This window comes from Musca autumnalis, unplaced genomic scaffold (genome assembly GCF_047663935.1).
Source record: "Musca autumnalis isolate F117 unplaced genomic scaffold, ASM4766393v1 scaffold_2, whole genome shotgun sequence".
Classification (NCBI taxonomy): domain Eukaryota; kingdom Metazoa; phylum Arthropoda; class Insecta; order Diptera; family Muscidae; genus Musca; species Musca autumnalis.
In genome coordinates this window covers 199,123,427-199,148,212 of record NW_027411755.1, presented here as the reverse complement: position 1 = coordinate 199,148,212, position 24,786 = coordinate 199,123,427, and the positions used below count along the sequence as shown (strand labels likewise).

At 37.2% G+C, this 24,786-nt stretch overlaps 4 protein-coding genes across 5 annotated transcripts in view; 3 read left to right on the top strand and 1 right to left on the bottom strand.

The window, feature by feature from the left end:
- Nucleotides 1–24,786, top strand: part of LOC141395107 (uncharacterized) — a 34,991-nt gene that overhangs the window by 6,019 nt on the left and 4,186 nt on the right. Inside the window, exon 2 of one of the 2 annotated variants that reach the window (XM_073970540.1) lies at nt 2,753–3,403. In XM_073970540.1, the coding sequence (XP_073826641.1) occupies nt 3,320–3,403 (84 nt within the window). In that variant the 5' untranslated portion in view covers nt 2,753–3,319. Of the gene's footprint in view, nt 1–2,752; nt 3,404–20,439; nt 20,624–24,786 lie in introns of those variants that run through there. The other variant, XM_073970541.1, reaches the window with a different exon arrangement.
- On the bottom strand, nt 15,346–17,849 carry LOC141395106 (UDP-galactose transporter senju-like). The gene is made up of 2 exons (XM_073970539.1): nt 17,818–17,849; nt 15,346–17,010 (listed from the first exon to the last, which is right to left on the bottom strand). Exon 2 carries the CDS (start codon nt 16,796–16,798, stop codon nt 16,220–16,222), a length of 579 nt encoding a protein of 192 aa, XP_073826640.1. The 5' UTR covers nt 16,799–17,010; nt 17,818–17,849; the 3' UTR covers nt 15,346–16,219.
- Nucleotides 18,046–18,324, top strand: LOC141393281 (kinesin-like protein subito). Its single transcript, XM_073966270.1, has one exon. The coding sequence runs from the start codon at nt 18,046–18,048 to the stop codon at nt 18,322–18,324; it is 279 nt and encodes a 92-aa protein (XP_073822371.1).
- LOC141393280 (kinesin-like protein subito) lies at nt 18,412–20,152 on the top strand. The gene has a single exon (XM_073966269.1). It carries the CDS (start codon nt 18,412–18,414, stop codon nt 20,002–20,004), a length of 1,593 nt encoding a protein of 530 aa, XP_073822370.1. The 3' UTR covers nt 20,005–20,152.

The following is a 24,786-nucleotide window of genomic DNA, read 5'->3' as shown; positions in this document are numbered from 1 at the left end:
AAATTTCGGATAAGTTCACTTTAAGACCTGATATGGAATCACTTTGATTTTTGTTGAAGCAACTTGCATTCGCTGCCTCAATTAGTCCCAATTTACATTAGGCGAGTTTACTTGCGGCAATTGTCAGTTTGTAGGTGAGAGAGGGTGCTGAGAGGCAACGGGTTACCATATGCCTCACCTCTCTCTCCTACAAAATGACAATTGCCGCAAGTAAACTCGCCCAATGTAAATTGGGACTTACGATGGTAAACGTTTTTTTGGGGGCAAGTCCATACTTCTTGAGCAAACAGCCCAAAGGGTGTAAAAACCCCTATGGCGCCATATGTAGTGGCTGGAGATCCATTATTTTTAGTATCTCCTCCGCAAAACTTTTGATCTTTTATCCTAATCAACATTTATGTCAGTTCAAACGCCCAACATTTTTAAAACCCCCTAAATACATACATACGTGTTTTGGAAAAAAATTTGTTTCAATCCACACAGGCTGAGGGTATATCTCTGTCGGCAAAGCCGACTGACACTTTTTTACTTGTTAGATTTTATGGCCTCATCTAAATATGGCTAAATATTCACTTTTTACAACAAATCGAGGTAATATCTCTGAAACCAAATCTTGTTGAAACCAATAAAAGAAACTTGTGGATAAAAGCCTGAAGAAAACGATTTTTCATTGACTTTTCGTTGCCGCTGGAATGTAATTCACAAGTCTTCAAAACATTCCATGCTGTTTCTAGCCCATTTTTCAAAGATCATTTGATAAATTGAAATCCCAAATATGAAAATAAACAGCCTGTGTGAACATTGTTTGAAATATGTGTTGTAGAAAGTATGATATGAAATACCACCTTAACAACATGAAATAAGTATTTTAGAGTTTCAGAATGTTCTGAAGAATTGCTGTACACATCATTTGGATACTTTTTGTGAAAAGTTATTTGGTTCATCCGCCAATAGTTTAGCTGCTACTGACCACATTTCCATAAATTATGTAAACTTTCATATATTTTATCGATTTTGATGCTGCTTTTCCTAGTTCTTCTGTTTGACACATACATAAGTTCTACTTCTAAGGGCTACAATATTGTATTAGTTTCTGAGATAAAAAAGTGTAGTTTTAGTCCGATTGCTCGTTTTCGAACAAAATATCCGCAAAACTATCGAGAAACATTCGAAAACGATATCGGTTTCGATAGCAATGGTATGGTCGGAATATACCATTCAATAAATACCCTTGAATAGAATATAATATTGAATAGAATAGAAAATATATACACAATACTACTTGATAAACTCAAATCTAGGTTTTTGTTTGATTCGACATCGTGTAAGTTAATCAACTCATTCTTGTCAGGGCGTTCCCAGTATGTTACATACAATGGAAGTATTTCCAACAGGCGTAATATTTACAGTGGTGTGCCCCAAGGGTCCCTTTTGGGACCCCTTCTTTTTATTTTATATATTAATGACATTGGTAGTTGTGTTCTGGGCAATGCCTGTCGTCCTTTTTTGTATGCAGATGACATACATTTATTTTTTAATGGGAGATCTGTTGCTCAATTGGAAGATAACGTCAATATTAACTTATGCGCCATTTCAAATTGGCTGCGAAACAACAAATTGATTGTAAATGCTTCTAAGACTAAAGCCATGCTATTCGGTCCAATATGGCGTATGGATGGTAGTATGAATATACAGATTGATGGCTCAACGATTGGTTTTGTTGACAGATTAAAATGTTTAGGAGTTGTTATAGACTCAAAGCTGGATTTTTCTGCCCATATTGATGGCTTATACCCTAGGGTAATAAGTATACTTCGAAGGTTGTATTCTACCGAACTGTTTTTGCCATTTAGTATTAAGAGAAACTTAGCTTATTCCATGTTAATGTCTATTATATCTTATGGCATAGAAGTCATTTCTGGTACAACGGAGGAGAATATTGATAAACTAGAAAGACTTTTCAATATGATAATTAGATTTGTCTACAATTTGCGTAGATCTCAACATGTTTCTGCTCATGCCTGTAACTTTCTTGGAGTTCCCTTTAAAATATATGTTAAAGAACGTGTTATATCATTTCTTTACAAATCTGTGCTTTTGGATCTACCTGGTGTTCTACGAGAAAGACTGTGTTTTTTCAGATCTACTAGGAATACACAATTACGTTATCCACGATTTTATTCATCCGTTTACGAAAGATCATTTATTGTTCGCTCTGCGCATTTGTGGAACGGACTTCCCAATGAGCTACGTCAATTTTCTTTTTCCCGAAGAGTATTTCGTAACAAGTTTGAAAGCTTTGCTCTCAGACCAGCTGAACCATAGTAGGATCGACATGACACATATATGTATGTTAATGATTTTTTATAGCAGCGTCGGCTGATGTTGCTGAGTAGATTCTGCTTGCTCTGGCATTGATTTGATTTGATTTTGAACCATCAGCAATAGATGTAATTTTTATACGTATTTATTTATTTATGGCTGGGGAGCCTATACTATATTTTGTTTTTGCTTAAAAATTGTTAATAACTTAATTTTTTAATTACTTAATAATAGTTTTAAGATTTTTTGTTATGCAGAATATGATTTTGTAGTAGTTTTGCTCATTGCGATGTTTATTGGCTTAAAAGCTTTAATCGCAATAAATGAATAAATAAATAAATATCGATAAAAAATCCTTTTTTAAAAGTTCCTTTTTAGTGCTTTTGTACTGACTTACTTGACTATTAATTTCTTACATTTTCTTTTCCAGCTTACCACGACCAAACACAAAAACCACTCACCATAATGTCGGATGAGCATGAATTTGGCATTTGTCCCTTTAATAGTGGCCATCGTATTGTTATGTACCGAATGCCAGCACATGTATTGAAATGCCGTAAAAACTATCGTGGTCCCCCAATGGAGATTTGTGAATATAATGCCACTCATTTTGTCCCGTTGGGAACAATGAAGGAACATCTACAAGAATGTCGAGCATTTCATCGTTTCAATGAAGACACTTATATTAAAATGGCTCAAAAGTCAATACGACGAGATGAATAAGAGCTGTATCCGGCACTAGGAAATATGATTTCATCGTTTCTTAAAAAAAATGAAATAATTTTTTTTTATTTTAAACTTTGCATTATTGACTACTTTTTATATACTCCACTTTAAAAATGCTCTAATAGTTATTTTTTAACTTTTTATTTGATATCGTCGTAGACGTATTCTACATACTCAAGGAGCTCCTAATGCGTTTTCTAAAACATTTGACCTTACAACTAAAAATAAGTGAATAAAAACCTAACCTACATACCGATATTCTTGTAACCCAATGGCGTTTATCTTTGGCGATATGTTTTCCAACAAACAGGTGAATCAGGTGCTGGTGAAAGACTCGACAATAAATTTGTCTTGTGTAAGTAACATTTTATTCTATAATACTTTACGTTATATTTCCAATATGGAAGCTGTTATTCCATATACCAGCTACTGCAAGAGGATAACAAAATTGTTCTGTGTGACTTCAACGCTCATCACTAGATTTGGTATTTTCAATCCACTAGTTTACCTTATTGCAAACCAATTATATGAATCCTATGCCACTTTCATCAACGAACGAGGCCAACGACGTCAATGCCACGACGGTCGATCCATGCACTGGATGGACAAGGCGGTATCTTCGACCAGAGGCCTCAACAATATTCGTATATTTTTCACCATTGAAGCGGCAATATAATGCGAAACTCTTTTGGTCCGTGTCGAAATGGAAATGAACCCCGGATCTGTTCCATTTGTTACCATATATAAACATCAGTGAAATATAATGCATGCGATGGATGGGTGCACTTCCGGTTTGCTGTGGTCTTAGCCGCCTCCAGGAGTACTGGGAAACGAGTTATGTTGCTGCTTGCTGCGCTAGATCATCTCCATGTCTCTAACTTCGTTGTCAGATTTCGAGACACAGTCTCTCAAACACAAACTCAGCATTGTCATGAAAATGCATCATTCCAGCAGTTCAATTGCAACGGTCTCTGCAACAAAGGCAGCAAAATAGTCGGAAGAACAAACAGTCCTATCCACCATATGGTATTTAGGATGGTTCTCACGGTAACATCCGAGCAAGTACTGCAACGAAATCATGTCTTTGTGTTTCTTTATCTGCATCCCAAGTTCTGCCGGCTTGGGACATCTCAGCTTATCGCAGATAGCTGTGGCATGCGCGGGCGACATTAACATGATGACCCCTAGAATTTTGGGGTAGTTTGAGATCGGAATTTTGCTACCATCATGACATTCAACTCTGTTCTCATATCTGTCATCCATGTGTTGAACAAAGTGACTGTAGTAGATATAGTGGCGGATATTTGCATATTCCTCGCCTTCCACAGATGACATCAGGGAAAGTACCTGAAGCCAAGATCGTACAATCTTCCTCATACGTATGATCTCAATGCCATCTGGAGGGGGCGGAATACGGGAGAGGTAGAGGTTAAACAGATACTATGATATCAACCCACCGTGAGGAACTCCCTGTTTCACTCTACGGGGCTTGGAATTTTTATTTTTTATTTATTTTATTTTTTTTTATTTCTTCACTTGTAACACAGAAGCCTTCTTGGCCTAATAAATGTATTACATAGCTTTGTAATATTCCTGATAATTCAAATAATTCCATGATATTGGCTCCCCAGCCTTACTTTAAATATAGGATAAATTATTAAAAGAAAGTTACATTGTCCATTAACAACATACATATGTAGTAGCCTAAAACACAAGAATTGTGCGTTTCCATGCACAAAACTTACAAATAATTCATGATACATATACAGTTAGTCAACTATATTATTGCAAACGATGAATCGTTAAACATTTAGATTTTTAATTTGGAATTACTACAAGAAATTCTTTCAATAATGTTGGGTTTTTTGTACGTATCTGTTGATTTACCTGTTAATCACAACATCCAGCCAAAAAATGCAGAAATCGATAGTAAATTACAAAAACAGCGGACAAAAAGTATAGGTACCTGGTTTTTGTGGTGTCAACTAAATAATTGCAAAATGAATGAATGTGCAATAAAATCGTGGGATTTTCACAGCGATTTTTTTCAATTGAGGATTTTTATGATTTTATGGTATGTGGACATGTATACCCATAATTTTTTATCATAAATTAATTGTTCTGTGTGTAACATAGGCGGTATATTCAGAAAAAGAGAAACTTAAGTAAACGGATTTCGGAAAATATGCTACATTTGGTCTATTCCAATATAATAATGGTAAATCCGCCAGAGAAATCGCTAAAATCACCTCTCATAAGCTGATAACTATATGCAACATCATATACCGCACGGAGAGAGAAGGCAGGTTCAAACTAATGACGTCACATTGTAGACCAAAATAGTAAATCCACGAATTGGCAGGAGACTGATTAAAGAAATTGACGAAAGACCCCAAATCAGCACCAGATAATTGCTTTTTCTAATCAAAATAGAATTTGGAGTAAGTGTTTCACATGGAAAAGTCAGAAAAGTGCTACATAACAACAAGCCTTGATCATGAGTGAGTAGGTAAAAAATATTGCCCTCCTAGCACAACATATAAAACTATTCAGACTTGTTACAGACAACTTTTCATGCCATCTTAAGTATTGGGATGACGTTATATTTTCTGATAAGACTAAAATTATGTTGTACTATCACGATGGGCCTCAAAAAGTACTGCGAAACCCCTTTATAGCCATGGAAAACAAGAATTTAATACATACCGCAAAGTTCGGAAAACTGTCTATTATGGTATTGAGTTGTATACCAAGCAGTGACGTTGGTGACATCCAGATTTTGAAGGAAACAATGACAGAGTAAGTAGTTTATTTACGTGTTTTAAATATTATTTATCCAAAAAACGTCAAGAAATTTGGATCTGTTGACCCTGAAAATGCAAAAAAATTGCAATATGAATACTACCAAGACAACGACCCTACGCATAAATCGTATTTATGTAGGACTTGGTTGTTATACAACTGCACCAAAGTCATTGACACCCCAGTCCAAAGCCTAAATATTAACCCAACATCGACAATTCATGGGTACACCTGAAGAAAAAAGTCGGGAATAGGTCGCCCACTAACCTGGGGGACTAATAAAATGCAAAGTTGTGAATTTTGCAATTCTTTAGTTGACAGTGCAAATAATGAGTTGTACTCATTTTTGTTATGTTTAAGAAAATGTTTAGTGAAATTTAGTTACTTTTTATTTTATTATATTAATAAACATGTGTAAGAATTGTATTGTTAACAAAAATGTTAATAATGATATTTATTTATACCAATAACATGATGTTTTATTTAAAATTTTGTAATAATTTCGGTTTTGCAATAATATAGTTGACTAACTGTATGTAACTTAAATAACTGCATAGCGTTACTGATAAGGAAAAAGAGCAATGGTTAGACTAATCCTCTCCGACAAATGATACAAATGATCATGAAGTTTTTACCGAAATGCATTATTCGAATGTGAAAATAAACCGAAACTAAAGGGAGGTAGTTCCAACATCTTGCCACGCGCACTACATATTGTTACGGAATTAGATTTAACTAATTTCCGTGTAGACGTTAGGTGTGTACGATAACTTTCCCAGCAATAATTACTCAGTCAGTTCCAGCAACCTCTCTCAGTAAATTTTACTCTCTCAAGCAAGAAAAATTGCAGAAAGTTATCGAACAGCATTTTGCAAAAACTTGCAAGAAAGTCAGCTGTTTCCGAAAATGTATGAAATTTGTTTTTGTTTCTTTTGATATTTTAAGCCAAACGGAACAAAAACATAAATTTTAAAATTGAACTTTACTTATTTAATGCTTTAATCCTATCCACAACGCTTTAGAATCTAAAAAAATGTGCAATTGTGAAATTTTCTTAGTCCAAAAAGTTAACATTTCGATTTGTTTACATTGAACATGTGATTAAAAGTCAGCTGATCAGACTTGCAAATTTTTGCGGGACAAATTTTCCCAGCAAAAATTTGCAAGTTCTCAGTCACAAAACTATCCAAAAATCTCTCCAATCTCGCTCTCTTTTGCTGGATAATTTTGTTATCGAACAGCATTCAGTAAAAATTTGTACGAATTTGTACAAATTATTGGGTTATCGTACACACCTGTTGTTTTATTCCCCGATACGATTTGTACCAAATAAAACAGGGTTCGTTTTAGATTACGTTTCTACAATGCTTTATTTACTTTATTACACTTATTCAGAACCGACTTTAATTACAAAGCACACAGCAAGTCTCTAGTTAGCACGCAGCTCTTATTTAACCGATCTGTTCAGTTCAACGCTTAAAACACAACTCCTCCGTCATTGCCATTTCCCCGGTAATTATACTCCAAAGTCTCCCTGTTCTAGAGTCCTCCAGAACACATATGGCAACATCTCGAATCTGTGCAGCGAACACACAGACGCATATTCGCACTAATGGGTACTTTACACGATATGTTTTTTACATATGAGTTGTCACTTCTCCCGTACTAAATGTATATGAAAATTGACAACTCATATGTAAAAAACATATCGTGTAAAGTACCCATAAGCGAACAACCATACTCACATACATACATGGGGGAATACAATTGGACGACAAGCACAGTAATGACGTAACTACAACAACAAACAAGTGCAATAAAGAAGTAACAAACTAAACAATAATTACATGATTGTTTCAAAACAAAACAAAAGCACATTAATGAAAGGTAAAGAACTTCTAGAATAATGAAGATAAATCTACATGATAATTGTTGTTGCTTAAATAAAGTAACTGCGTAATAAAAACTTTACGTTACAATTCAAATTTTTAAATTAACGGAAATTAAACTAAACTAACTTAAACCTATCAGTTACATTCGTAACAGGGATGGTGATCTGTGGGTTTCTACTTGAAAAGAATGTAAATGATGTACACAACGATCTAGGTGCACCCGTTTTAATAAACTTGTTAAAATATAAGATATTTCTTATATTAACATAATCACTCCACGAAGAGCCTAAAAAGTCAAGAACAAACTGGGATATATGTTCACGATTATAAACAAACCTAGCAATCGTATTCATAATATGCTGTAGTTTAGTAAAATTACCTACTGATGTTCCAGATATAACTTCTAAAGCATATAATATATGCGGCATCATCAGTGCATGGGCAAGTTTCGTCCTAACCCATTGAGTCAAATAAATACTAGTGGAGTACAATTTACGCAAAATCAAATAGATTCTTCTGTGTATGCCGCCAATATGGAATCCAAAATCTAACCTATTGTCCAAAATAACTCCCAAACACCTATGTTTATCCACAACATCAACTCTTGAACCCTCAATAGAAATGTCAATATCTTGAACGTGAGAACCAAACATCATAATTTTCGTTTTCAGCGGGTTAATTTGTAACGAGTTAGATCGAGTCCATCTTATTATGTCATCTAAACAACAGTTCATTGTACTCTCCAAGTAACCGATACTATTAGTTTGAGCCTTAAATAGCAACAGCACATCATCAGCAAATACAAACAATGAACAAATATTAAGATCAATACATTCAGAGAAGTCATTTAGGTAAAGAATAAAAGGTAAGGGACCTAAGATCGACCCTTGTGGTCCAAAGTTGACTTTGGAATTGGCACTATTCGGGCTGTTTTCCAATTTTTTGGAAAAACTGAAGTCATCAATATAGTGTTAATCAAATTCAGCAGCATATATGAAATATGAGGAAAAATTATTTTAATAAATTCAATAGATATTTTACAGACTTCGACCTAATTTTTCCAATAGCATTCATAACATCATCCATGGTAACACATGCAAAAGAAAACAAAGTTTCAGTATCCCGGAATGGTTCAAAGTCAATCCTATCAGTATCATCGGATGTCACACATGTGGCAAAATACTCATTTACATTCTCAGCATCACAATTATTCTCAACATCATTGTCATCAGAACAACCATACCTTCTAAGTACACGCCATAGACACTTGGTGTCCAAGCTACGAAAATACATTGAGTAATATTTAGATCGTTCATTGCGCATAACTTTTTTCGCTCTGTTACGATACTTGCAATATACCCTCCACCTCGAAGAACAAGGGTTTTCTAAATAGGCCCTGTAAGAGCAATCACGTAAAGATTTAGCAGATATAATGTTCCTTGTGTTAATCCAGTCATCCACTTTTGATGAAATGCGTTTCTGCACAACAGGGACATTACAGTAAAGCTCTTTAAATAAGTTGGAAAGAATTTCCCACTTGCTATCACTATTAACAGTAGCATAGTAACGTGTCTGATCAAAATTCGATAAGCATTGAAAAATACCATCCCAATTTATACTATTAAAATCATGATATTCAACAATTTCTTCCATTGCATTCATACTAACATCGAAACACGCGAAAATGAGCGCATGATGTGAAATTGAGGGAACAAATAGTTGTCCAGAGTAATAATTCATGCTACAATCACTAAGCAACCAAAAATCAATCAGGCTTGTGCTTTGATGCACAACATCAAAATGGGTCGGCTTTATATTGTGTAAGACAGACAAGTTCAATCTTGAGCTCATTGTTCTCACAATTACTGAACGTGCAGAATTGAAGAGGTCACAATTAAAATCCCCAGCAACGATTATATTAGAGTATTTCAGAAATAAGTCGTGATGTTGTTCCTCAAACTTTAAAATATCTCCTACAGGAGGCAGATAAACTACCCCAAACAATATGGTTGCATTGCCAGAGTACAGTTCCAAACATATCGACTCACACTTTCCTACAATTGAAGACTTAAAAACAACTCTATGCTTGAACTTAGTTGACATATAAATCGCCACACCTCCACCTCTCATGGACCTGCGTTCATTTCTGTAAATCTTGTAACCCGGAACGTCAACTTCACGATTAGAAACTATAGGCTTAAGCCAAGTCTCAGAAATGCCAAATGCATCCAGTTGCGAACCTGATAAAATTGATTTAAGTTCATTAAATTTAACCGAGTTTCTCGATGGCCTAATACACTGGCAATTTTAATGCCCTACTCTAAACTATCCATTTATTGGAGCAATGTCAAAATTAAAAGACATCATACCCAAATAAAGTAAATATAGTGGAGAACCAATTAATAATCACTAAATCAATTTTATAACTCATTAACACTTCAATAACAACAGCTAACCTTTCAGTATAAATCAATAATACAATATAAATCAAAAATTTAAGTAGGAGTAAATAACCACTCAAAGTTATATTAAAAATGGCAAATTTCCAAAAGTCGATACCACCGACTAATATCTACAACACCATAACGAATTCGGAGATATGTATATTCATATATTGAGCATAATGAACCAGTCAAAACTCAACAATCGATCAGACAGACATACGAAAGATGTACTTTTGAATGGGTGTATAACAGTCAATAAACATGAAAGGCAATATTCTTTAATATTTCTTTCTTTAATCGGACAGACATATTAATTATTATTAAATTTATTTAAAATTATTAAACCGCAGCAACATTGTTTAGAAGCGCTGAGCACTCATCGAAGTCCCGAGTCACCTTTTTTCCATTAGAGAGAATAAGTACCGCTTTGGGTTTATCAAAATTCAGAATCTTAAACCTTGCAACCAATTTTTGTCCCGTAGCTTTCTGCACACCAAGTTTAATTTTGAAGCAGCAGGAGGAAAATGATCGTTCAAATATACACGCTTTTCAATGTCAGAGCCAGTACTTTTAATAACATCAGAGACTTTAAGTTGACGTTCCTTAAAATAGGCTTTCATTATTGCATCTCGTGTCTGCACGGTGTTGAATTTTATTAATAACATCTTTTGGTTGTGCACATAACAGACGTGGTTGATGTCATGAGTGGAAATTGGAACATTATAGAACTCAGCCAAACAAACAACCACACTCACGAGGTCGGTAATGTTTTCCGGTAATCCGTTTATCATGATGTCATTCCTATTTAGCCTGCGATGGAGGATATTGTTCTCAATCTGTAGGTCTAAAATATCTGAAGAATAAGAAGCAATTCCATCAATTCTTTTATTGCATTCCATTATATCACTCTTCATAGCATTGAGACATGAAGCCATCTCAGTTTTTATTTCATCCAATGCTTTTTTGATTGAGACTTGTTCATTCTGATTGCATGTTATGAAGTCGTCAAATTTCTTATTAATAGATCGAATATCATTAGAAATGCCGCTATTCCCAGTACCACTACCCAGCAAACACAATGTCGGACGTCCGACGCGTCTGCTCAAAGTCGGACGTTTTTTCCGACGCGTCTAACCGACTTCGGTCCGAACTCTGTCCGACTAGTCTGACGAACTTGTTCCCGTCCTATCTCCCCCTCTCTGCAGGGAATTTTTCTATTTTCTCTTGTGCTGCTTTGGCAAAATTAAGTGTAAATAAGCAGAGAGAAAAGAATTGTACATGTTTCGCTCGCACATTGTAAATGTGAAATTGTTGATGTGCCGACGTTGATGCAGTACGAACGAAAAATTGAGTGCTCGGGTTTTAATTTCTGTATCGGAGAACAAATTTGGTTTATTTTTGTTATGCGTGTTGATGCATGATAGTGATTAAATGTTATTCATAGTGATCGGTTGCATGCATATTTCTTTATTTTTATGAAGTTAATGAAAGTAAAGATTTTCTTCGTCAAACTTCAACACTATTCCGCGGAAAGTCATATGTTTTATATTTGTATATGACCAAAGTTAAGTTTCTTTACACTTTTATGTGTATCAAAATTTTTTGCATGTGAAGACATGTATTTTTTCATATATTAATAACAATTGTTTTACATATTTCACGGATCGTGTTGACGGATTTGTTGTTCTACACAGTTTGTTTTTTTACCAAGTCGCGCATTTAACACAGCATAATATGATATTAAAACCTTTAATATGTTTATAGTAAATAAACTTTTATAGGATTTGGATATTTCATGAACTAACCGTGTATTTTCAACATATTTTAATAATAAAAACAAATTCTGGTCGAATGCTGGTAAATAAATCAGAAGTTCATACGATAGTTCATCTGACTTCGGACCAAATTCGGTTCGAAAGTAGTCAAACGCTTTCGAATTTCATAAGATTTTACTTCCGTATTCGGACCGATATCTGTCCGAAAGTCGGTAAATAAATCAGAAATTTATACGATAGTTCATCAGAGTTCGGACCTAATTCGGTCCGAAATTCGGCTAAAACATCCGATTTTCATCCGAATTTCGGTCAGAGAACACGTCAACCACGCCATATGACTTTCGGTCAGAAGTCGGACCGAATTCGGATCCGAACTCGGACGTTTCATCCGACTTTCGGACCGAATTCGGTCCGAACTCTGATTTTTTTTTCCGATTTTGGTTTGCTGGGTATCCAGGCCACGATCACACTCAACACAAATATAAACAGATTTTTTAATCGATTTTAATGCAGCAAGCTCTTTGTCCGAAATATTAACACAGGATCCATGGTACCAACTGGAGCATATTCTGCACTCAATGCTCCCACTTTTGCCAAGTGCACCTTTACAGGAGCCACATAAAATCTTTGAAGCAGCAGGCATTTCCAGTGTTTACACAAAAACAGTAGAGTAAACACGAAAGCATCCAAAAGCGAATGACCAACAACAGTTAAGGGGAGTACACACTAACAGTCAAAACTGACAGTCAACGTACTTTAAGGACAATTTTCCGGGAAATAACAACTTTTATTTAGCAAAAAACGTTTGAAATACAATATTTACGATATTATTTAGAGATTATAAAATAAATTTTTCAATTAGACTTTGATATTCACGAAATAGACCTCGATGACTGTCAGTTTTGCTTGTCAATGTGTACTATACTTTATATTTGAATGTTCTTTTTTAATTGCAGCAACACGTTTATCGTTGAACAAGTTAGCGCGGTATTATGATTTCAATTATTATGATATTACATTACATTCACAGTGAACTCCATCATTTCCAAAAGTCTTGAGAACCAAAATGACTGTTTATAACATATCTGATTTAAAAGAACATCTTTAAGTACATAATTTTATTGAAATAATTAGCTGTCGACTCTCACACTACTATTCAGGCATAGCGTTGCCAGATTTTTTTTCAATTCTTGTTCCGAAATTTCACGTACGATTGGCGGCGACCACGCATATAATTGATTATCCAACGTTTCAAACTTGGTCGGAGGAGGGTTGTCTGCTCGCTGTCCTCAAACAGTGTGGAGTGCTTGACAGTATCAAAGGTTTTAGATAAGTCAAGCGCTACCATCACTGTTCTATCACATGGCTTGCTCTGGTTTAGTCCTCGACCAATATGGGTGGAGATGGCGTGCAGCGCTGTTGTCGTGCTGTGCTGCTTACAGAACCCATGCTGATGATCGGCAACTGGATAACAATCTCTTCATCCTGCATCCTTGCCTGGCTTCAGTAGCGGGACCATTTTTTCGACTTCGGGAACGATCTGGCGACAGGTTGAGAACTTTAGTTGGATATTCGACTCCCGGTTCATTCCAGCTGTTTCAGCATTACCATTCAGATTCTATCAGGGCCCAACGCTTTGGATGATTTACCGTTCCTGATGACATTTACAACATCATCCATTGTAAATTGTGGTCGTTCATCCTCGGCAGGAAGAGATCTAATGCGACGTAGTACTCTTCTCTTCGCCCTGTCACTCCCGCGTTGAGGTGCTCGACAAACTGTCGATTGAAATAACTTGCGCATCTCTTCGGATCAGTCAGTGTATCGCCGCCAAACGAGACTGAGGTCCTTTCTTCCTACTTTCCAGGCTTCGAGCGTAACTTAATTGTTGCCCACAATTCACTTATTCCGACTTCAATGTTGTAACTCTTCAGATTATTTAACTACTTGTTCCGCTTATGACTCGGGTTACTGGTACGACGAAGCTCATCACGCTCATTTGCTAATCCCGCCACCTCCGCTGGGTAGTTTGGTCTCACTGTGGGTATTCAACCAGCAGGTAAATGGCTAGTCGCTGCGGCAGTGATGATATCTCGGAACGTCCTTTCTGTTACCCGAATATCAGAAGGGGTGGGCAGATCTCTGCGGTGTTGATTTGTGAACTCTCGGAAACTAGATTTTCCATGAATGATAAAAGTGCGGCATTCAGAGGTGATGAAATCGGGCGGTCTGCTGATGGAGACAATTATGGGGAGATGATCCAAGAAAAATGACGGGTTGCCAGGTAAAGTCATTTGTCAGACCAGGTGACACGATGGTTACGTCTGGCGAACTGTGACACTCTCCGCTAATTGTGGTAGGGACATCCTCACTGAACGTGCAAAACGGAAAGCTATCAATCGGCTCACCCAGCAATATACCATTCTTGTCGATTCCGAATACTCATGAAGAGCATTTAATGGGTCGATTATCGATAGCAGATGTCAATTCCAATGGATTCGACTTTCCCTCAAATTTCTTCTAATAGATGTCATGTCCTGTACATTTTCTTCATCATCAAAATATAATTCCACTGAACATATCATTTAAAAATAGTTTTTTTTTGCGAATTGTGCCTTTTGGATTAATATAGAGTTCACAAGTTTAAAAAAACACTGATCGATAACACGTTTATCGACAACCCAGTTGGGTTGACATCAATAATACAACATTTCATCTTAATCGACCCCTAAGTCCCCCAAGACCAGACGCATATAATCTTCCAAAAGCGGGCTAATTTTGGGCTTTAACTTGACGCTTAGATTAGTGAGAACAATATGTTCTCAACCGGTAACAAGGTTCTACAAGTTCTGTTATCTAAAATCGTCTTTTGTACCTATTAAAGTATTCACAAAATTAAGGGCCTGTTTATGTATGTCGATAAGAAAACGAATGCGAAAGAAAAACTACCAAATTTGAGTGTGTATTTCAAATTTGTTTTTTGTTTTGAAGCAAAAGCAAATGAAATAATATTTCAAAAACTAAAGTTTGGGTGTCTTTCATGCGCACACATTTTCGTTTCGAAATACATAAACTGGGGGTAAATATAATGGGCCGATTCCGTACAGCGAGGCGAGTCGTGTCGCGTTGCCGAATGCAATTTTTCGATTCCGTATGGCAATATCGCCTGACGTCGTCAAATTTTGTCGCCGAAATGTTCATTTTCCGGCGACAACAAATTAGCTGTCGCCGTACATTTTTACTAACGAATAAAAATAAAATAAAAATAACTTGTTATCGACGATTATTTTCTATCGCTGTACGTAGTGCATTTTTTAAATTTTGTCACAGAGACGATAGACGACGCGACATGACTCGCCTCGCTGTACGGAATCGGCCCATAAATTTAAAATGTTGTTTTTTTTATTCATTATAAAAACTCAATTATACAAATATCATTATACTTTGGTTAAATAAGGCTAGCACTGAATCTCATTCCATTGCCAGTATAGAGTTTCTATCTCAGTTGTTTTACTAATAATATTGTTATTACATTAGAGGAGAAATAAGTCTTGGTTTTTTAAAACAATTCATAAGAGACAAATTATTTAAAATATACAAATAATTAAATTATACACTAAATCTAGCCTCGCACAGTCGAAACCATTCTAGCAGCTCCTTGAGAATCTTCTTAAAGGCGGGAAACATTAAAAATTAAATTTTTCATTGCCGGTAATGTCAATTTGTAGTTAATATTGACGATTTCCAAATTTGGATGTATCATAAATATACATTGTTTTAAATTTGATTTAATAAGGCAAAGGGACTTCGAATTAAAGTAAATAGTTTTAAATACCATAAATTTCCAAATATTATTAATGTTGTGCTTAAAAAGTGAAAACAGAGAGCGTTTGCAATGCAAGAAAGACGGTATTAGGTCTGTATTTTGACCAAGTCTAACTTACAATATGGGGGAGGTTTAGAAAACTATGATCCCAATCTTCTGACAAACAGAATTATCATTATTTATACTTGCAGATCATTATAACAAGTACAACTTGCTTATTGCAGGCAATACAAAATAACTTAAATGGTATTTTAATTCTAATGATTATTATAAATTACAACAAACTGAATTTGTGAAATAAAACAAACAAAAATGCCAAACAAAACATTTACATTACACAAGAAGTAGGTAGGGAAGATCCTAAGAAATACAACACAAACAATATGTACTTAAAAATTAAATTTATCAAATACACATCTCTCCTATTATTCACTACACCATATCCATTTCTAAATCAGTATCACCATCTTCATCCAAAAGTTTACGTTTATCATGTGATGATTGAATATCACTAACACTAGTCAGCGGACGTACTCTACCCAAATTCACAATGGGACTTTGTGAATACAAATATATGGCAAACGAGACGACCGCAATGGCCAATGCAGTATTTATATAAATGGGAATGGCAAAGAGGAAATAACACAATACAGCGGTAAACATCAATTCTAAGGCGCTGGCAAATGTTTTCAATATTGAATTCATGTATTTCAAAAAGAAACTTGTCACAATACCAATAGCGGCATTATTTATAATTATTATAATGACCTTAAAACGAAATATTGCTTGTAGACTCTCTGAGGTAAAGGCTGAGAACAGCTCGCCTTGAAGCAAAAGTATCACAACATTACAAACAATCGAATCTAAATACATGAAAACATTCTGCACAAAGATATTCACTTCGGAACCCTTATTTTTAAGCAAATATTCATTGTAGACACCAGCCAGACAAGAGAATATTGTTTGGGCCAATATTAGTAAGGCGCTTAGACTAAAATCAAAACCGTTCATATTTTTATTGTTATAGTTGTGTTATAGTTGTGGTGTTGAGCATCATTTGCTGTAGCCGCCGCCTCTGTTGCATCTGAAAATTTTATAGCTTGATTGGGTGTGCCGCTATCGCTAGAGATACCACCAAAATTGATTTGCTTCAACATACAACCCACCGTGAGCAACACTAATGAGATCCATTGTCGTTGGGAAAGATATTTTTTGAAAATTATCTGCAAATATAGGGGAGAAACAAAGATTAGTTTTATCAAATTTCCAAAATGCGTCTTATTATATGTGTAGAAGAAATTATGTATATAGACGACTTCCTAAAGGGGTCTGCTTTAGATAGAAAACCTCCTTAACGGCCTCATTCAACAAAGCGGTGAGGGTGGGTTTCTGAAGCGTTTATAAGTCGATGGTCAGACTAGCACGATTTCAACATGGCGACGTCAAGTTTATAGGCGAGGGGTATGAAGTAGTGAAACCCATGTACATGGTTTTCTGTGTTTGTTGTGTTGTCTCTTCTTGTTCTTCTTTGCAAGATTTTTTCTTCAACTTTCTTTCATTTTTATTTTCTCAAGCAAACGTTAACAACAAAACAAACATAAATATATTTAATAAAAACATTTAATAAATGAAATAGTGAAAATTTAACTATTAATATTAATTTAATTATTAATGTTAATTATTTTGTGTTGATTTTTGGTTTATTTATGTCTTTTTTTGTTTTTATTGGTATGAGAAACACAACAAACGCGAATGGTAAAATAAAGAGGACACGCAAAGATCTTAAATTTCACGTTAACGTGTGTGGACATTAACGAAATTTGAAAAGAAACTTTAACGAAATTGGTTTCATGAAACCTTGCTAGTCTGACCATAGACTAAGTGTTTGTACTACAAAAAATTGCAAAGTATATATTTTGGAATCATTTTCACTTTCTTGCAAAAGTTTCGAGGACGATAAAATATTACATGTAAGTAAAATAAATAATTTATAAAATCTATAACAAAAGAACTGCAGTTCTCTCACATACGGCCAAGTGACGCGCTCTTCTCACATTACAATACACTGAGCGCAAAAAAGCAAACAAAATTGTCTCTCGAGACTTCTAGGCCTGCATACACATATCAATTACCGTCGTGTTGTTGAAAAATCGGTCGGCTTTGAATTTAATGTTTGTTGGCGCCGAACTTGATTTTTCACACAATCTCGATCGCTGTTGTGACGCTTTCGCACACAAATTTTGCAAAACTAAAAGAAAATGGCAAACACAAATTTAAATCCCCAACGGGAAGTTCGTTCCTTTCTAATGGCACGAGATCCATCTATTGATAGAAGATTTCGTCCACGCCCACAAACACGTGAACGACTCTTTGCAGAAATTGCCGAAGATGATTATTCCAGTGATAGCTCCGAATCCGATATTGATAGCGATGTGCGATCATCGGGTGTAAATGATGCCAACTCCAGCGATGGTTCTACAGTGGAAACTGGAGCATTGGTATATCTTCGACTTAGACCAGTTAGTCCCTGCCCGTAGCCTGCATATAAAATTTCCGAAGATGGAAATGTTTTGATAACGGGTCCGCCATTAGAGTGTGCCAGCACAAGCAACAACAAAAACTCCATGGAAAAACATTACAGTTTCTCGGGTATATTTACGGCCAATGTCAGTCAAAGTGAAGTCTATGATAAATGTATTGGACAGAAAATTGAAGCTGAAGAGAGCCTATCCGTAATGACATACGGTACATCTGGTTCGGGTAAGACTTTTACATTGCTGGGAGATGCTAATCGCCCAGGTGTTATACCTCGTTCCTTGGAACACGTCTTTACACAATATCAAACAAATATATATCCAAATCCCGTTTTAAAATTGGTAAATGGGCGCATTACAGTGTTGGATGACACTGCAGCAGCAAAAGAGAATAGTATGCGTATGAAAATTATGTCCAGCTGCCCGGAATTAGAAGGTGACTATGCAAATTTACAGCAACGAATTGCAGCAGATCATAATTTTCCCCAGCTTCAGCTAGACGATGGTGTCTCTGTATTGATTTGGGTGTCTTTTGTGGAAATATATAATGAATTGGTATACGATCTTTTGGCACCACTACCAACTGCCACCAATAATAGTAGGGTACAAAAGCCCGCAACTCGTAAAAATCTCAAAATCGTTTGTAATGATGGAAACGTTTTCATTAAGGGATTAACATCGGTTTTTGTTAAAACCAGTGCAGAGGCCCTGAGATTATTGCGTTGGGGACTGCAAAAACTAACATATGCTTCAACATCCATCAATGCCAACTCCAGTAGATCACATTGTATATTTTTTGTAGATGTTCTTAAATATTATCGTTCCGGAGTTATCACAGAAACTTCGTTTAAATTTTGCGATTTAGCCGGCTCAGAAAGATTGGACAAAACTGGAAACATGGGATCCCGCTTAAAAGAAGCTCAACGTATAAACACATCACTAATGGTTTTGGGAAGATGTTTAGATGCTGCCAACAGTGTATCGGCAGGTGGTAAAGATCGCATACCATTTAGGGAGTCCAAGCTAACAATGCTGCTGCAAGCTGCTCTCTTGGGTAAAGAAAAAATGGCGATGATAGTAAATGTTACACCCACAGATAAATACTATGAAGAAAATTTGAATGTTCTCAGTTTTGCTGCCATTGCCAGAAATATCGTGTTCAAGGCTCCGGTCACGAAACAAAACAAATCACGCTATTCTGTGTTTGAAGGAAAGGAACTGGACAATAATGAATATGTACAACAGTTACTTGAAGAAAATGCATTCCTGCGCAACGACCTTGAAGATTTGTTGGATGAAAACGCCAGACTGCGTGAAGATATTGCACGCCTAACAAATGAACGAGCCGATGAGTTGCAAAAACAAGAACAAGAACTGCGTATAAAACTGGTCGATTCATTCCAAGCCGCTTTGGATGAAAGTAAAAAGAATTTCGAAAGACGTCTACAAACTGAACTTGAAAGTCAGAGACGTATGTTTGAATCAAAGATGGAATTCTTGAAGAGGAAATATGAAGATGAGTTGGAAGATTTGCGCGAAGAGTTGGAAGAGCTGGAAAAGGAAAATAAAGAAAACATAGCCAAGATTGATGAGGAGGACGACAAGAAGAATATTTTAAAAATTGAAAACAATGAGAATGCAAAGAATGATATTGCTTGCAAAAAACGCCGAACAATAGAATAATTTATTATTATTATTGATTTGTATTTTTTATGTGTTTAACATTAATTTTTAACTTTATGTATGTATGTTTTATGTTTCTTTTGCTATTGTAGAATTTATGTGTTAATAAAAATAACGAAAATATATAAACAAAACCAAGGGAAAAGTTAATCAAAACATCGCCAGTTATGTTAGTTTTCTTCAAGTCTATATTAAGTTGTTTCTAACATTTTTTTTTTTTTTTTTGAGAATCCACCGTTTGTGGAATTTTTGGTTGCTTCTAAAATTTTTAAAAAATTCGTAGCTAATGGACTTTTTGGTTGCTTCTAAAATTTAAAAAAACGCGATATGTGAAGCTTTGGTTGCTTCTAAAATTCTTAAAAAATACTTTTTGGGACTTTTGGTTGCTTATATAATCTATAAATAAAATCATGTTTTGTGGACGTTCTGGTTGCTTCTAAAAATCTTAAATAGTCTGCGTTATGTGAACCTTCGGTTGCTTCTAAAAATCTTTAAAAAATCTACGTTTTGTGGACTTTCTGGTTGCAATCTTTGAAAAATTCACGTTTTGTGGACTTTGGTCGCTTCTAATAGTCTATAAAATGCTTCTCAAAAGTTAAATATGTGCAACATTTTCAAGGTAATTGTGTGCAAACAACTTCTACTGCTGATTTTATACCCAATCGACAAAACCCGTATTTCGGTTTCGTGTTAGATCCGGTTTAGATTTTATGGCCTCATCTATACATGGCTAAATATTCACTTTTTACAATAAATCGAGGTAATATCTGAAACCAATTCGAACCTTGTTGAAACCAACGAAACAAACATGTAGATAAAAGCCTGAAGAAAAAATTTGGAGAAATAATCACGTCGAAAAACTGCTTTTATTGCCTCAAAATTCATGATTTATCTAAAAATTCCATTCCATGGCACCACATCTCCAAAACAGTTTCAGTTTTTCATTGACTTTTCGTTGTCTCTGGAATGAAATTCACAAGTCTTCAAAACATTCCATGCTGTTTCTGGCCCATTTTTCAAAGGCCATTTGATAAATATATTGAAATCCCAAATATGAAAATAAACAGTCTGTGTGAACATTGTTTGAAATATGTTTTGTAGAAAGTATGATATGAAATACCACCTTACCAAAGGATTACACATGCAAGTAACTTGCAGACAATTGTGTATACATATTAGCCCTGTTCCTTTACATTCAAGAATCTTCAAGTTTTACAACTTTTTACTCGAAAAGCGTTCCTTTACTTCAGACACAATACAATTCATATGGGAGCAGTTTTTTAAACGATTTACAACAATGCCAATTTGACTTATCACAGATTAAACGAGAGCGTACGGCAGCAGCATGCATGGTCGCCATCGTTTACTACTTTTGCCGGTTTTACCATTTTCAGAAGTAAAGGAACAGACCAATTATAGTCGAAACTTCAATTTTTTCGAACTGACACTTGCATGTGTAAACGTTCGGAAAAAATTGAAGTTACTTTCAAAGCACTTACATTGATTACTGACAAGGAAATTTTGTCGGCAGTGAGGTTGTTAGTTGGTGTGGCAGTGAATATGTGTGAGTGTATTGGTATTTTTCGAACTGTCACTTGCATGTGTGCATGTGTAAACGGGGGGTTAAGTCCCAATTTACATTAGGCGAGTTTACTTGCGGCAATTGTCATTTTGTAGGAGAGAGAGAGGTGAGGCATATGGTAACCCTTTGCCTCTCAGCACCCTCTCTCACCTACAAATTGACTCTTGCCGCAAGTAAACTCGCCTAATGTAAATTGGGACTAACAACATGAAATAAGTATTTTAGAGTTTCAGAATGTTCTGAAGAATTGCTGTGCACATCATTTGAATACTTTTTGTGGAAAGTTATTTGCAATCCCACGGCAGCGGGTTCTTTCGTACCGGATTGACCCGGAACAACACAAAACCAATGTTCCGGCCAGCGGCTGCCACCTCAGTGTATACCACTTCAGTGTATCCCGGAATGCCTGCTCCGAATTCTATTGGTCCGAGCCGGGACGGCAGAAAACCCAGGACCAATATATCTGTGCTCAGTTTGTCACATTCGCATCTTCACCCACATCCAACCTTCGGTGAGATGCAATAGATGTCAGGAGTGGGTGCATCTAAGGGGTTGCTCTGGACTCGTCCACGTGAGGAACTACGACAGGGACTATGTTGCTGCATGCTGTGTGAACACAGTTCCCATTGAGTCGTCGTCGAATTACGAGACTCCCTCGTCGTCTGATTACGAAACTCCCCCGCAGTCCCCTCGACAACAACCACACACGCAGCCTTTAACACCAGCCGTTGTTGTCCCAATCCCCGAAAATGCAGCCTTTTTGCAATTGAATTGCAATGGACTCCGAGGTAAGATCGAGGAGATAGTAGATTTTATGAGTCGGAAGAACATCAAGGTCGCGGCGGTGCAGGATACTAAGCTGAACAACAACCACAGCCTAGAGCATTGCGATGGTTACAATGTTCTGAGGAAAGATCGCACCAGAAGTGGAGGTGGGGGATTGGCTTTCCTATTGCACCAGTCTGTCCAATACAGACCTATCTCGCTTGAGCCTGTCTCTAATGACCCATACATGGAATGTATGGGGGTAGCAGTCAGGTGTGGAGCTGCCGAGATAGAGTTGCTGAATGTATACATCCCGCCGAGAAATAGCTGTATCCATGATTATAGGCCTGACATTAGCCCGCTCTTGCAAGGTCATAATCGTCTGGTCCTGGGGGATTTTAATGCGCATCATGAGATGTGGCATTCGGCCCTCGGAAACGACCACAGGGGTACAGCGCTGGCTGAGCAGATTGATAGCTCTACGTTTTGCACGGTCAATGAGGACGCCCCTACCAGAATTAGAGGAGAGTGTCACAGTTCGCCTGACATAACCATCGTGTCACCTGGTCTGACAAATGACGTAACCTGGCAACCCGTCATTTCCCTTGGATCAGACCATCTCCCCATAATTGTCTCCATTAGCAGACCACCCGACTTCATCACCTCTGAACGCCGCACGTTCGTCAATCATAAAAAAGCTGATTGGCCGAGTTCCAGAGAGTTCACCAATCACCGCTTCAGAGAATTGCCCAATCCTTCTGATGTTCGGGTAGCGGAAAGGACGTTCCGGGACATCATCACTGCTGCAGCCGCTCGCCATATCCCTGCTGGTCGAATACCCGAAGTAAGACCAAATTTCCCAGCAGAGGCGACGGGATTAGCAAACGAGCGTGATGAGCTTCGTCGTATCAAGCCCAATGACCCCAGAGTCAGGGAGCTGACACTGGAAGTTAACAGGCTGGTCGGCGAGCATAAGCGGAACAAATGGTCAAATCATCTGAAGAGCTGCAACATTGGAGCCGGTATAGGTGAATTGTGGGCAACGGTTAAGTCACTCGAACCCTGGAAGAAGGGAAGATAGGACCTCAGTCACGTTTGGCGACGTTACGTTGACTGACCCGAAGAGGTGCGTAAGTAATTTCAATCGACAGTTTGTCGAGCATCCCGAGAGTGACAGGGCGAAGAGAAGAGTATTACGTCGCATCAGATCTCTTCCTGCCGAGGATGAACCACCACAATTTACAATGGATGATGTTGCCAATGCCATCAGGAACGCTAAATCATCCAAAGCGTTGGGCCCTGATGGAATCTCCATGGTAATGTTGAAGCAACTGGATGAGCCGGGAGTCGAGTATCTCACCAAAGTCTTCAACTTGTCGCTAGCCACCCTCGTTGTTCCCGAAGTCTGGAAAATGGGCAGGGTGGTCCCACTACGAAAGCCAGGCAAGGATGCCAGCAAAAGTGAATCGTACAGACCGATTTCGCTTTTGTCGCCCGTAGCAAAGACACTTGAGGCCTTGATCCTCCCTAGTATCAGAAATAGCTATCAAGTTGCCGATCATCAACATGGATTCCGTAAGCAGCACAGCACGACAACAGCGCTACACGCCATTACCACATATATCTGTAAAGGACTCAACCAGAGACGGCCGTGCGATAGAACAGTGATGGTGGCTCTTGACTTATCAAAAGCCTTTGATACAGTCAGGCACTCCACGCTGTTCGAGGACATTGAGCAGACAACCCTCCGGCCAAGCTTGAAACGTTGGATAGTCAACTATATGTGTGGACGCCAGTCGTACGTGTAATTCAGGAATAAGAAGTCCAAACCCCGTAGAGTGAAACAGGGAGTTCCCCAAGGTGGGGTGATATCTCCGGAACTGTTTAACCTCTACCTCTCCTGTATTCCACCCCCTCCAGACGGCATTGAGATCGTGACGTATGCGGATGATTGCACGATCTTGGCGTCGGCTACCTATCCTGATGACATCTGTGAGAGACTGAACAACTATTTAACTGATCTTACCACCTTTTTCCATTCGAGGAATATGCAGATTTCCCCCACAAAATCTACAGCCACTCTGTTCACCACATGGACAGCGCAGTTTGGACGTGAGTTGAATGTCGTGGTCGACGGTAGCAGAATTCCGACCACAAACTGCCCTAAAATTTTAGGGGTCACATTCGACACTATATTCACGTCGTGCGCACACGCCACAGCTATCTGCGACAAGTTGAAAAGTAGGAACAAGGTCCTCAAGTCCCTGGCCGGCAGCACTTGGGGTGCAGATAAAGAAACCTTGTTGACCACATATAACGCGATAGGTCGGTCTGTGGTAAGATATGCGGCTCCAGTCTGGTCCCCGAGATTGTGTGATTCGAACTGGAAAAAGATTCAAACTTGCCAAAATGCAGCCCTGAGAACAGCGACAGGG

Coding starts and splice junctions, on each gene's coding strand:
- LOC141395106 (XM_073970539.1), bottom strand. CDS start 16,798: ATGAACGGTTTTGATTTTAGTCTAAGCGCCTTACTAATATTGGCCCAA.
- LOC141393280 (XM_073966269.1), top strand. CDS start 18,412: ATGGAAAAACATTACAGTTTCTCGGGTATATTTACGGCCAATGTCAGT.
- LOC141393281 (XM_073966270.1), top strand. CDS start 18,046: ATGGCAAACACAAATTTAAATCCCCAACGGGAAGTTCGTTCCTTTCTA.